Source organism: Callionymus lyra, chromosome 17, assembly GCF_982586985.1.
Source record: "Callionymus lyra chromosome 17, fCalLyr1.hap1.1, whole genome shotgun sequence".
Taxonomy (NCBI): domain Eukaryota; kingdom Metazoa; phylum Chordata; class Actinopteri; order Syngnathiformes; family Callionymidae; genus Callionymus; species Callionymus lyra.
In genome coordinates this window covers 20,100,527-20,114,146 of record NC_141834.1, presented here as the reverse complement: position 1 = coordinate 20,114,146, position 13,620 = coordinate 20,100,527, and the positions used below count along the sequence as shown (strand labels likewise).

The 13,620-nt window shown below is 42.7% G+C and overlaps 3 protein-coding genes across 6 annotated transcripts; all 3 read left to right on the top strand.

Annotated features, from left to right (window-relative positions):
- The first annotated feature begins 207 nt into the window (after positions 1 to 207).
- On the top strand, positions 208 to 4,054 carry znf576.2 (zinc finger protein 576, tandem duplicate 2). 2 transcript variants are annotated; one of them, XM_087813211.1, is made up of 5 exons: positions 208 to 277; positions 1,038 to 1,213; positions 1,342 to 1,457; positions 1,551 to 1,694; positions 2,485 to 4,054. In XM_087813211.1, exons 2-5 carry the CDS (start codon positions 1,078 to 1,080, stop codon positions 3,325 to 3,327), a joined length of 1,239 nt encoding a protein of 412 aa, XP_087669337.1. In that variant the 5' UTR covers positions 208 to 277; positions 1,038 to 1,077; the 3' UTR covers positions 3,328 to 4,054. The 2 variants fall into 2 exon arrangements, with proteins under 2 accessions (XP_087669337.1, XP_087669335.1); XM_087813209.1 differs by having other exon boundaries at positions 208 to 286.
- Positions 4,055 to 4,114: 60 nt separating this feature from the next.
- Positions 4,115 to 8,862, top strand: LOC148062924 (uncharacterized). Its single transcript, XM_087813208.1, has 4 exons — positions 4,115 to 4,470; positions 4,553 to 4,825; positions 6,633 to 7,564; positions 8,331 to 8,862. Exons 2-4 carry the CDS (start codon positions 4,561 to 4,563, stop codon positions 8,730 to 8,732), a joined length of 1,599 nt encoding a protein of 532 aa, XP_087669334.1. The 5' UTR covers positions 4,115 to 4,470; positions 4,553 to 4,560; the 3' UTR covers positions 8,733 to 8,862.
- A 936-nt stretch (positions 8,863 to 9,798) lies between these two features.
- LOC148062923 (uncharacterized) lies at positions 9,799 to 13,558 on the top strand. 3 transcript variants are annotated; one of them, XM_087812855.1, is made up of 3 exons: positions 9,799 to 9,857; positions 9,938 to 10,088; positions 11,967 to 13,558. In XM_087812855.1, exons 1-3 carry the CDS (start codon positions 9,825 to 9,827, stop codon positions 13,112 to 13,114), a joined length of 1,332 nt encoding a protein of 443 aa, XP_087668981.1. In that variant the 5' UTR covers positions 9,799 to 9,824; the 3' UTR covers positions 13,115 to 13,558. The 3 variants fall into 3 exon arrangements, with proteins under 3 accessions (XP_087668981.1, XP_087668980.1, XP_087668978.1); XM_087812854.1 differs by having other exon boundaries at positions 9,935 to 10,088; XM_087812852.1 differs by having other exon boundaries at positions 9,839 to 10,088.
- The last annotated feature ends 62 nt before the right edge of the window (positions 13,559 to 13,620 follow it).

Sequence of the window (13,620 nt, the reverse complement as noted above, 5' to 3'; positions counted from 1 at the left end):
GACAACTGTAAACATAGTTCGATCACGCTCAAACCTTTGCCAAATAAAGTTTTTTTTTTTTAAATTAAAGTTATACTTTATTAAATATAGTTATAATTATATAAATCATTAAACTTTATTTATTTAAACAAACATTTATTAAATCAGTAAAAAAAAAACGCTTCCTCGGCGGCCATCTTGTTCCAACGGTTGTCACAGCGCGTACCAGGAAGTGTTCGGTCTGTTACTTCTATGGGGTCAAGTCTTGCAGCCAAACTACGATAAAGAACCGCCAGAGGTACCAGAGGTACATCTCCACTTACTACTCGCACAAATGGATCTTTGCGCCCAAATGTTGGGCTTTTATTGAGACAATAGTTTCACGATTATACGTTACGATTCCGACCCTTAGCATACGAAGCTACTGGAGGTAGCATTTTTGAATGGCAATGTTGTTAGCGCTAGCATGCTAAGCTAACGTGGAGCAGCCGCTGTTTTTTATGTTTCGCTCAGAATTCTCAGCGATGGTATATATGTTCGTGTTTTAAATCGCGGTTGTTTAATGTTAAAAATATAACGAGCACATTAGGCTCGTCGATACTCAATCGTAAGCAGTTGTGTGTTTGCTAACCAAACTAGCGCTATTTTGGGCTAACTTGTTAGCCTAGCTAACGGCCGCATACATGGCAGCAAAGTTAACTTGTGCACAACTTGTGGAAGAAATGGCTTCAAACGTCTGTTTTAAACGTAAATAAATGCAAGCTCCGAGGCTTGTTTATCTGCGTTTTACTTCTAACCATCCGTGGGCGCGTTGGAACACAACTGTAACGTAAACATCAGATTATTTGAAGTACTTTATTCGGATAATATCGACTTCATCTAAAGTCATGTTCAACCTTTAGTGCAAATTATTACTTTTCCTGTATTGATCCCTATACGGATTAAATATCGAAATACGTGTATATGACTTCTTGTATATAATGATTTCACTTCTCAAAGTTTAAATCTAACTACAGTTTGCATTTATAAGCTTCATTTGTTTCTCTTCTTAAAACCAGGATTTGCTGTCTTGTCTCCTGCAAGCGAGAGAGTTGAACGATGGAGTCCGGAATACTGAACATAGAAGAGATTGTTATGGGGCAGGCTGAGCCACCTCCAGTACCTGACCCTCCAAAACCTGCCCAAACCTACAAACCCATCAATCTGAATGGACCCACTCCTACCGTCCAGCCATGTAAGTTGAATAAAAAAACTTTTCTTTTAGTGTTTTATGAGTGAGAAAATGATGCTGTTGTTACATTTTATTGCTTGAAAAGGAATACGTTGGTGCAGCTTTATTCTAAGCTTCATGTTTGTTTTCAGATCAGCACGACAACCTGCAGTGTTTCCAGTGCTTTATCACCTTCTGCAGCGCCAAAGCCAAAGAGCGACACATGAAAAAGAGCCACCGGGAAGAGTACAAGCAACAGCTTCAGCAGGTGAGCTCACAGAAAGCAATAGTCAACTCTTCATGAAAACTCTGACCACCTGGTACTACTTTATTCCTAACGTACCTGTTTGATTGTTGCCAGGGAAACACGTTGTTCACGTGTTACGTGTGCGACCGTGCGTTCCTCTCCTCCGAGGAGCTGACGCAGCACCAGCCCACCCACAGTAAGGATGACAAGCCCTTCAAATGCATCCACTGCAAGGAGAGCTTCAAAACCTTCTCGGAAGTAAGTCCGCCAGATGAGATGTTGTGAACAAAAACGTTTTTTTTAAGTGTTTTAAAAAAAACTGAGATTCATTCATTTATTTTGCACACAATGCTGCATATTCAGACACAATGTAAAATGCCCTCATGAACGTAAACGCTGCATATTTTTATTCACTCCGCTATAAACGGGTTATTAATCCGAGCAGCAAATAAACCTCAACACAACTACGACACAGATTTACTGTGGCTGCTACAATACTGTTTTTAGAATTCTATTTAGGTAAATAAGTAAGTCATTTATATTTATAGAGCTCTTTACTAGGCCAGGGTCACAAAGCGCTTAAACAATCCAAAAAATACTAGAAAAATATATATACTAAAAAGATCAAGATAATTTAGCTGTGAATAAAGTGATAATGGCTGTGATTTGGTGGCTGGGCGGCAAAGCATTATGCAAGCTTTTCCGGGCACCCTTACTGAAAGGGTTGTTGTTGAGAAGTTGCTTCATATGCCATGTTGAGTTTGCAAGTTAAAATAAACGTTGTTAATTACAACTTTGCCATTTAGTTGTCGTGGTGATGAATAATTACATTGTTACTAAAGTGAAGTAGGTTTGTATAAACTGGGCAAGAATGTGTGAAATGTAACTGCCAGTTTGGGAAGTTATATAAAGAGCATTAGACCTCAACAGGTTTTTGAATTGTGAAAAATTCAACGGTTTTCAGAACGTAACGTGAGGGGAGGCCCTATAATTTGTGACCTTAGTTAAGCGGTGAGATGCTTCAACTAAACTCTGCTTTTTCTTCTAGCTCACGGCGCACCGAAGACAGATCTGTCCCGAGAGGCAGTTTGTGTGTAAAGATTGCAACGAAGTGTTCAGGAGCGCAGGGCTGCTGCGCACCCACCGCCTCACCCAGCACCCCCGTGCCGACACAGAGCCGGGGGAGGCCGACCCCGCCAGCATCAAGCATTGTAAGAAATGCAGCCAGGTCTTTGAGACGGAAGTGGAGCTGACCGCCCACCAGGAGAAGTACTCGGGAGATCAGCACTGCAACGGCAACGCCGGTGTCAGGAAGCGGGGCCGGCCCGCCAAGACCGAGGAGCCGGTGGCCGCGGACAAGAAGGGGAAGAGGAAAAAGAAGGACGAGGAGGATTCATCGGAGGAGGCGACCGAGAACACGACAGAGCCCGAGGTGGCGACACCGGCGCCGGTGGTGGTGGTCGCCGTGGAGGACAAAGGGCCAGTCGAGCCGCCAAAGAGAGGCCGTCCTCGTAAAGTAGCGGTGAAGTCCGAAGAGGAAGATGTGAAGGCGAGTCCGGCGGAGGACGTAGAAGAACCGGCAAAGAAGCCGAAGGTGGAGCCGGCCCGGCAGATCCCCTGCACCGAGTGCGACCTCTCGTTCGGCAGCCTGCCCCTGCTGCGCGCCCACAAGAAGGAGAAGCACTCTCCCCGGAAAGCCCACCCGTGCGAGGAGTGCGAGGAGAGCTTCGCCCGTCCCGAGCAGCTGGACGCGCACATGTCCAGGAACCACGCCGTCGGCCGCCTCGCCTGTCCGACCTGCGGGAAGAGCTTCGGCCGCGAACGCACCTTGAAGGCTCACCTGAAGAGTCACGCGGAGGAGAAGCCAGAAGAGCCGAGCTCGAAGAGATAATTGACGCATGTGGACCTGTGTGGATTTTTAAGGTTTTTAAATCATGTTTTTAAATCATGTTTTTTCATTTTAACATACGAAGACTTCCTCAGATTCCTCCCCCCGTTCAGTTAATGATGGATCACGAGTGGATTTTAGACTTTTTGGACTCAAAGATCGGAACGACGACATAAATATTGAGGGGAAAAAATGTGATTAATCAGTTACTTAAGAATTTGTTACAAAGTTTGTACAAAAAAAAAACTCTTTTGATTTTTAAGGTTTGTGTTGGAAGCAACAGCGTGTGGTGTGATTAACGATGTGTCATCAGTTGTTTAACTCGGATTGTGGTTCAAAAGTTTCATGTTTTTTTTGTTCCTCCCCCCAGAAGATCATTTGTATTTTAAAGCTAGTAGACGACTAGTCCAGATGTTTGAATGTGAAAAGGAAATGTCATGTACAGCGTCAGGTTTGTTTTATATATTTTTTTAACATGTTTTGTTTATTCTAAATTAACTTGGTTTAGTGAGTCAATAACACAACATTCAGTTTGAACATTAGTTTGAGTGATTTTTTTTTATTTTATGTTCTCCTTTGGCCATTTTTGTTCATTCTGACTTGCTCGTCTTAGACATTTCTTGAGCGCACAAAAACGTGACTTTTCGGAGTCGCGGGCGGAGCTGTGTATATCTAGTGTGTAATCCACTGGTAGTCTTTCTTCATTGCTTTGTGTCGAGATGTTGAAAAACTAATAAAACATGATGCCAGAGTAAACTCCTCCAGACGTTCGTTCTTCCACTCGGATTCATGCTCAGTGTCGTCTTTGGATGTTTAATGTTCAAAGCCACATATGATCAAGAAAGAATTGTGTATCAAGTTAGATTTGACTCCGAGGATGACATGCACATCCACCCCGGACCGCTAGGGGCGCCGCAGGAAAATCGAAGCGATCCCTTCTATTGTTACGTTGAAACTGTTTTCCGGTTTATGTATTGTTTAATTTTCGCAGCTCGTTTCCACTCGATGGGAATTCCCCTCCCGTCCAGATCCTTCCATCGTCCCGATCTTGTAACGGAGGCGAAGGTTCCGCCATCAGAGGTCGTGTTCACTTCCGCCTTGACTTCCGGTAAAAAGATGTGCGGAAGACTGATAACCGCGCGAAAGGTAAGACCGACTTTTTGACCCTTTTTTTTTTAAAACCACAGAATAATAAACCTTCGATTGTTTTCACTGAACATCCCAACAGTAGCCATCATGTCCATCGAATACACCATCGACCTGCAGCTGACGGAGCTAGGTTTCCCAGACATTCTTCTGCCGGACAAGTCATGTGACAACAACCCGGAGCAACAACGTGGAGACGCGAACGTTCCCGCTGGCGGAGGAACTTCACAGGTTCCTACAGGTCACCCGGAGAACCAGGAGGGTCCACCGGGACCGTCAGAGGAGAGCGATGCAGGAGCAGGACCCGAGAGTGACTCGGAGAGCAGCGACGCCTCAGACGCTCAAGATCCATCCGGTAATATTGACGTTTATCGCAGTATAAACACGTACTTATGTACATAATAAAAATGCATCTTAATCCCATGACAGCAAAGCCCTTCCTGTAGGTAACAAATAAAAAATACTTATTCTTTAATGAACTAAACTACATTTAAATACTAAATTATATATTTAACGTATTTGTCGAATCTTAAGACACTTTTATTCATGCAGGCTTTTCCTTGATTCTCTGAGACTGTCTGTGTTTGTCTCCGTGTTATCTTGATCATATGCAAGTAATTTTTATTTATATAGCGCTTTTCCAGACCAGGGTCACAAAGCGCTTAAACAATATTCAATAAAGTATATACTTTAAAGATCAAGATAAAACTGATAACACAACAGGAGTTCCAGAAAATCAAGGAAATGCCTGAACAAATAAAAACGTCTTAAGATATTTCTTAAGACAAGATGTGTAAAACATATGTACATATGTACATACTGTATGTCAATTCAAGTCTATAGTTATTGTAGAACGTGTTTGTTAAAGAAACATTTTGTAAACATGTCAACTTTACAGAATGCAGTCTTTTAAACTAATAATAATAGTTTTAAACGGTTTTAAAAACGTGTCAGAAGTATTTGTGTGTTAATACACATGTACAAAAACTGTACTTTCTATCTATAACTTGAGTCAGTCACGTTCTCTCTGGTCTACAAAACTCCTCTTGGACTCTAAATGATCACCAACTGATCTGTGTCTGGACTGGGTCGGTTTTTTTAACTTTATGGACTCATTCTTTATTCCGTAAAGACCGAAAAGGTAATTCATGGTAAATTGGCTCATTTTAAACTAAACTAAACTTCTGTAGTTCAAATACTAATCTATTTAGGTAGAACTTTATTGATCCCTCAGGAGGTCTTCTTCGGGAAATTGTTTTTTTTCCATATTATCCACAGCAAATACAGCAATTTTTCATTAAAAAATAATCAAAATCAAATAAGAACAAGAACAAAGAGAAATAAAGAGAAAGAACAAGATGATACAATCTAAGTCTAAAGATAAAGAACATTTAAACTAAATTTAAATACTAAATTATAGCTCAACATAGTAGATCATTTACCGTATTTGTCTAATCTTAAGACACTTGTATTCATTCAGGCTTTTCCTTGATTCTCCTGTGTTTGTCTTGATCTTTTAAGCAAGTAGTTAATTGAGTATGTTTTGATTGTTTAAACGCTTTGTCTTGAAAAGTGCTCGACAAATATGAATTACTTAATACTATAAGGCGCACTTTCTTGGCAACTCGACAAAACTTGAATTAAATAAAATAGTTGTATCTTTTAACGCTCTTTCCTAAAACCTTCTGAGTCCTCGTTATCAAAGTCTCAAAGCTTTATTGACACCACACTCTGAGTCCCACATCACGTGACCAAAAACTCAAGCGCCTCATTGGTCGACAGCGACTTCTTTCAGGCAGGAATATATTTAGTAAGAAACTCACTCAAAGGATAAAAAAATAATTGATTCTTTTTTTTATAGACATTTATGATTTGATATGCTTGTAACCGTGTTAAAGCAACAATGAAATCCTGCATGATTCCGGGAATGACTGAGGACGAGAGGATACAGTGTACTAGCCTTTAAAGCTGGTCTTTGGACATTTTACTGAAACTACTGTGTTTGTCTTGGTCTTATCTTGACCTTTAAAGTATATATTTTATTGAATATTGTTTTGATTGTTTAAGCGCTTTGTGACCCTGGTCTGGAAAAGCGCTATACAAATATAAATTACTTACTTACTGACATATTGATCTGTTTATTTTTAACGTCTGTCCTCCAGAGTCCAGCTGCCAGGTCTGCGGCCTCCAGCTACCGTCCAAGTCCAAGCTCCTGGACCACATCAACGCGCAGCACTCCACGCTGCGCTGCAGCAAGTGCGGGAGGAGGTTCAGCGACGCCCACAGCTACCACCTCCACCTGAACACGCACACCAAGCCCACCAAGTTCTTCTGCCGCATCTGCCAGGTGAGCTTCAAGTCCCTGAAGGACCTGCGGCAGCACCTGGCGGCCACGCACCTGGAGAACGAGTTCTTCGAGTGCGACAACTGCAAGCACGTGTTCACGTCGCTGCAGGCCTGCCAGCGGCACGTGGAGCTGCGCTCCTGCGTGGTGGACCTCCGCTGCCGGGTCTGCGGCCAGTGCTTCACCAGCAGGGGCACGTACCAGCGCCACCGCAGGACCACCTGCATCTTCACGCACCAGTGCAAGGTGTGTCCCAAGAAGTTCAGCAGGAAGAACAGCCTCCTGCGCCACAGCTTCTCCCACCTGGGGGCGCTGCCGTACACCTGCATGCTGTGCCACACGCGCTTCAAGAAGGCCAACCTGTACCACGCGCACAAGTGCAAGACCCAGCTGGTCAACTGCCGGGTCTGCCTGCGAGAGTTCGACAACGCCCTGGACTTCCAGCAGCACATCCGGGACACGGGCTGCTGGGGGAACCAGGAGCCCAAGGAGAACGTGATCCGCTGCCTGGAGTGCGGGCAGAGGTTCGAGTCGACGGACGAGCTGAAGAAACACTCCAGCGCTCACCAGAAGGTGCTCAAGTGCGCCGAGTGCGGGAAGGGGTTCCGGTCGGCGCTGCTGCTCATGTCCCACATGGGGGGTCACGCCGGGGTGTCGCCCTGCCTGTGCCAGACCTGCGGACTGGGGTTCCCCCACCTGCAGAACTACGACAGCCACTTGAAGACGTGTGGGAAAGAACCCAAAATATTAGTAAGTCTTAACTTTTCATACATTTACACGACTTTTTGTCGTCGCTGTTTATATTTGAAAGAAACAAGTATGTGGTAAATGTTAAGTTTCCTGTTACTACGCTTGTGTACTTCATATAGTCTCAGGTACAGGAACATGGAGGTCAAATAGAGATTAAAGTAGAAAGAAAATAAAACAGAGGAAGAAAAGGAAACGATCTCGTTGTAAAATCAGTGTATTTATTTATTTTCTATTTAAAATTGTGTCACAAAGCTATTAATAGATTATTGTACAAGAAGAATTAGCTTAAATCTCGGTAAGTATTTTTGTTTAGATACTTATACTTCATTATTCTCACAGTGAGACATTTCTAGCAATACAGAAATAAAATAGAAAATAAATAAAATGATAAAATACAATCTTGATTAAAAAAAAAATCCATCTTTATAATAATAATATATATAATATTAAATACAAAATACAATCTTAAAATATAAAACCCACAAATATAATTGTTATTAATAATAAAAGAACCAAACAAAATCTTGACAAAACACCAAAAATAGGTTTAAAATAAAATATAACATGGAGAAATACAACACAGTTTATAAAAAAAAAATCAAATCAATCTTTTATAAAAATATTAAAAAAACAAAAATGCAATATTGGTGAAATGCAAAATAAACAAATACATATTCATAAAAATAATAATAATAATAATAATTATTAAAACCCTTTTTGTAATTTGTTTTTATTCCTGCTAATATTTGTTTTGTTTTGGCCGCAGAGCAAACCCAAGAAGCCATTAGTCTCCAGCAGGTCCAAACCCGGTAAGGTGTCCGTGGATCCGGGTCGTTCGATGGACGCAGAGAGGAAGACGGACTCGACCGAGGGCTGGAAGTTGACTCTGGACAAGGATCCTCCTCCCGGCGCGAGTCTCGTCCTGATTCTCCCCAGCAGTGCCACCGTGTCGGAGGAGCCCGGAGACGCTCCGACCCACGACCGGCGTTCATCCAAGGACCAGCAGACGCCACGAGCTTCTCCGAACTCTTCAGGAAACGTCAGCAGCGACGTGTCCATGCCTTCAGTGAAAAGAGAACCAGAGGAAAGTGAGATCTCAGGATCTCCTGCTTCCTCGTTGCCGGCGTCGGACGTAAAGACGGAGCCGGTCGACGTGGAAATGAGTTGAACGCTTGAATAAATGTACCTTGAAAACCTCTGAACACTCGACATGTATTTTGTATGTATTTATTGTGCTCAACATTCTCACCGAATAAACTACCTTTTTAGTTTTGTGATGTTGTTTTGAACGAAAATGATACATTTGTCATGTTTTTGAATGTTTTTTGTTTCCTCTAAACTGTAAATAATTCTCTTGGATTTCTTAAAATGATGATGGGAATAAAAAATGTCTTTAAGTATAAACTCAGTGATAACTTGGCGCAAAGAGTTCTGGGTAAAGATGTCCATCGTGGGGTTTTGAGGCAAATTTATTTCATTGTTTTTTTAAAAATATAAAAGTATATTCTTTCCATACAAACAAACAACACTGAACCTCTTCAGTCAAATATTATCAAATAAATATATTATGCATTAACAGAATATGTCAGTAAATTATATGTACTTCATCATACTAATAAACTTCAAATAAAAACATAGTTTTCTTGTCATTGAAAGTATATAAAAGATATTGTTTGATTGAAACATTTATTTTACCACTGACTGTAAAATTGTTAACGTTTTTTTTCTTTCGAATCTTTTATTTATCGTATTGTTTTTCTTTACTTTTGGCTACTTCTGACGCATTTCTGTTTGCGACGTACATAGTATGTATGTCTTTAATTTGAAAACGATGCAGTAAAAGAATATGTGGCATTTTTGTTGTTTTTATTCTTTGAATAACATTTAAAATGTAACATGTTAATTGTTATGAAAAAATGTATATTTCCGGTCACGTGACGGAAAACCCGGATATGTAGCGTCAATGCCACAAATCTAAACAATATATTTTATTTAACACTGTTTACACGAATATAACATTTATGTTACTCCAGTTATTATTTAGCTATTTTTTTTAATCTAGATTTAAAGGAAAGCATCGGTTAAAACCAAACGTGAACAATTCCCTGCAACCGGATTGGTTGGAATCACAGAGCGTAAAATCTCCAGCCAATCAAATCGCACCGTTCGTACCGTTATTCTCGCCACGCCCCTCTTTTTTCCCCGCTGTGTGATTTTTTATTTTCCTCCTGGAATCGAACCCTCGACTCTGTGCGCCTGCATGGACTCAGACTCAGACAAGAGCAGCGACGTCGTAAGTGAGACTTCGTGCTCGTGATGTTGTCGAACGCGGGAAGTCGAGCGAGATTTGGGCTGAACACGTGTCTCCAGCAGAACACCTGGACGGACATGAATCTACTCCTCGGTGAACTCATCCTACCTGCGGGTGACCCTAAAGCTGCCCAAGGTGTGCTGGGCTGTGGACCGGGTTCAGGAGCTGGAGGGGTCACAGGACCACAGAAGAAGAACGACCCCGGAAGAGAAGGTTTGTTTATTAACACGACACACATTTTTTATTATTATTAGAATGAGATAAAACTTCTAAACAGGTAAAACACCTGAGTAGAGAAACTATTTTGACCCATTATGACCACCTGCCTTCTTCAATACCTTGTAATCCTATGTAAAAATATATATGTTAAAATACTCCCTGAGAAACTAAGCTAGGTCCTGCTAACACATCCGTTTGAGACTCGGATGACAGCTTCTGTCACGTGATTTAATCTGACCAATGAAAACTTAACTTCCTGGAATCCTTGAACAGGTGAAGAACCTTCAAGCTGGTCTGATGTTATAGTTGTTTTTAGCGGGTTTAAGAAAATATAGATACAATAAAATATCAGGATATTTTTCACGGTATTCAATAGAACTGTATTGATTTTAAAATCAAGCAAATTTAGGGCTTTTAAAATCAGATTGTATTTGTATTATAATTATTTTATGGTTATATTTCCATAAGTTACATTCAACACAAATATTTTCTACACTTTTTATTTACAATTAAATACTTAAAGTCACTGTGTCATTACATTTTTATGTTGCAACTAAAAGAACAAAGAAATCCTAAAGATCTCGGCGACGACTGAGGACGAGAGGATACAGTGACTCCATCAGCTTTTAAAGCTGATGTTTGGACATATTTTGGTTTGAAATCATATGAAAGCAGTTACGACTTCGTCAAGAGTCATGTGGTCTGTAAATACTACAACACCAGAGTCAAGTACTGGACAATACTACACATATATACTTGTTACTACACTATCACAATACTAGAGTCAAGTACTGGACAATACTACACATATATACTTGTTACTACACTATCAGAACACCAGAGTCAAGTACTGGACAATACTACACATATATACTTGTTACTACACTATCAGAACACCAGAGTCAAGTACTGGACAATACTACACATATATACTTGTTACTACACTATCACAACACCAGAGTCAAGTACTGGACAATACTACACATATATACTTGTTACTACACTATCACAACACCAGAGTCAAGTACTGGACAGTACTACATATATATACTTGTTACTACACTATCACAACACCAGAGTCAAGTACTCGACAGTACTACACATATATACTTGTTACTACACTATCACAACACCAGAGTCAAGTACTGGACAATACTACACATATATACTTGTTACTACAGTATCACAACACCAGAGTCAAGTACTGGACAGTACTACATATATATACTTGTTACTACACTATCACAACACCAGAGTCAAGTACTCGACAGTACTACACATATATACTTGTTACTACACTATCACAACACCAGAGTCAAGTACTGGACAATACTACACATATATACTTGTTACTACACTATCACAACACCAGAGTCAAGTACTGGACAGTACTACATATATATACTTGTTACTACACTATCACAACACCAGAGTCAAGTACTGGACAATACTACACATATATACTTGTTACTACACTATCACAACACCAGAGTCAAGTACTGGACAATACTACACATATATACTTGTTACTACACTATCACAACACCAGAGTCAAGTACTGGACAATACTACACATATATACTTGTTACTACACTATCACAACACCAGAGTCAAGTACTGGACAATACTACATATATACTTGTTACTACACTATCACAACACCAGATTCAAGTACTGGACAATACTACACATATATACTTGTTACTACACTATCACAACACCAGAGTCAAGTACTGGACAATACTACACATATATACACTATCACTATATATCTTGTTGTTGACCCTGTATATACGTATCAACACATTCTTGACAATATACACACATCCTCTTGTTGTCGTTCACTCATGACTGTTATTTTCTTCTCCATAGATCACGACTGCACCTGCCCCGGGTGTCCGTCCTCCATCTCCTCCTTTCAGATGTTAAAACCGCCGGCGCCGACATGCTCGCCCGGGGCGTCGTCGGGCAAAGGCGTCGGCCCCCCGGCGAAGGCGTGCGTCGCCAACGAGGCCGGCGGCACCTGCCAGTCCGGGACCCCGAGGGACGACCCGCGAGCACGAGTGTCGTCTCTGAACCCCATCGCCATGTTTCCGTGCCTGTGTTCCTACCGTCCCTGCGGACCCGGGTCGGTCCGGGCGGAGGACGGGTCCACGCCGGAGTTCTCCCACTTCCACCACCACCGCCCGGTGACCGCCTGCCCTCCGCTGGCGGCGCAGCCCCGCTTCCCCTTCCCGTGCTTCACGTGTCCGCGCGCCTTCCCGTCGCAGCGGCAGCCTGCGGCGGAGCAGGGCGCGGCGGCGGCGGCGCACCTGTGCATGCACTGCGCCGCCGCCTTCCCCAGACCCTCGCAGCTGCTGCAGCACCAGCAGACCCAGCACGCCGACAAACCCTCCGGCTTCCTCTGCGCCCACTGCGGCCGCACCTTCAACTCCCACAGCAACCTGCGCATCCACCTCAACGTGCACACGGGCGCCCGGCCCTACGCCTGCGGCGAGTGCGGCAAGAGCTTCAGCCAGTCGGGGGCGCTGAAGATCCACCGGCGCATCCACACGGGCGAGAGGCCGTACTCCTGCGACTTCTGCGGGAAGGGGTTCCCGCACCTGGCCGGGTTCCGGGCCCACCAGAGGACGCACACCGGGGAGAAACCGTACCGCTGCACCCACTGCGGGAAGTGCTTCACGCAGTCGGGCGCGCTGAAGATCCACACCCGCATCCACACGGGCGAGCGGCCGTTCGTCTGCGGCGTCTGCGACAAAGGTTTCTCCAACAGATCCGGGATCAGGTTTCACTACCGCACCGTCCACGGGCTGGTCCCGGAGCTCAGGGGCGGGGAGCGAGGGCGACCCCAGACTTTCCCCAAACCGCCTCCTCCGAGCACCGGGGCGGAGAAAGGGGTCGAGGCGGAGGTCGCGGGGGTCAGAGAGGAGCCGCTGCCGTACGCCTGCGAGGACTGTGGTCTCAGGTTCAAAGACGCTCCGTCCAGGAACAAACACCAGAATCGTGCTCACTACTCGTGAGAGGGATTTAAGACCTTCATGTTATAGACACGTATTTGTTGAACTGTCACAATATTAGCAGCCAAAACATTATGACCACCTGTTGAGAAAACATCATACGTTGATATATTGCGATATATATATTTTATTCTGTCATTTTTTTTACTGTAATAATTAAAACTAATGTTGTATATATATTTATAAGTATATATTTGTGATTCATTCATTATTTTTATTTACAGTTACTTATTTACCCTTTTATGTTTGAACTAAACTTCTGGCTGATGGATGACTGAGGACGAGAGGATACAGTGACTCCAGCAGCTTTTAAAGCTGATGTTTGGACATATTTTGGTTTAAAAACTTCATTAAGAGTCATGTGGTCTGTAAATACTACAACACGAGAGTCAAGTACTGGACAATACTACACATATATACTTGTTACTACACTATCACAACACCAGAGTCAAGTACTGGACAATACTACACATATATACTTGTTACTACAGTATCACAACACCAGAGTC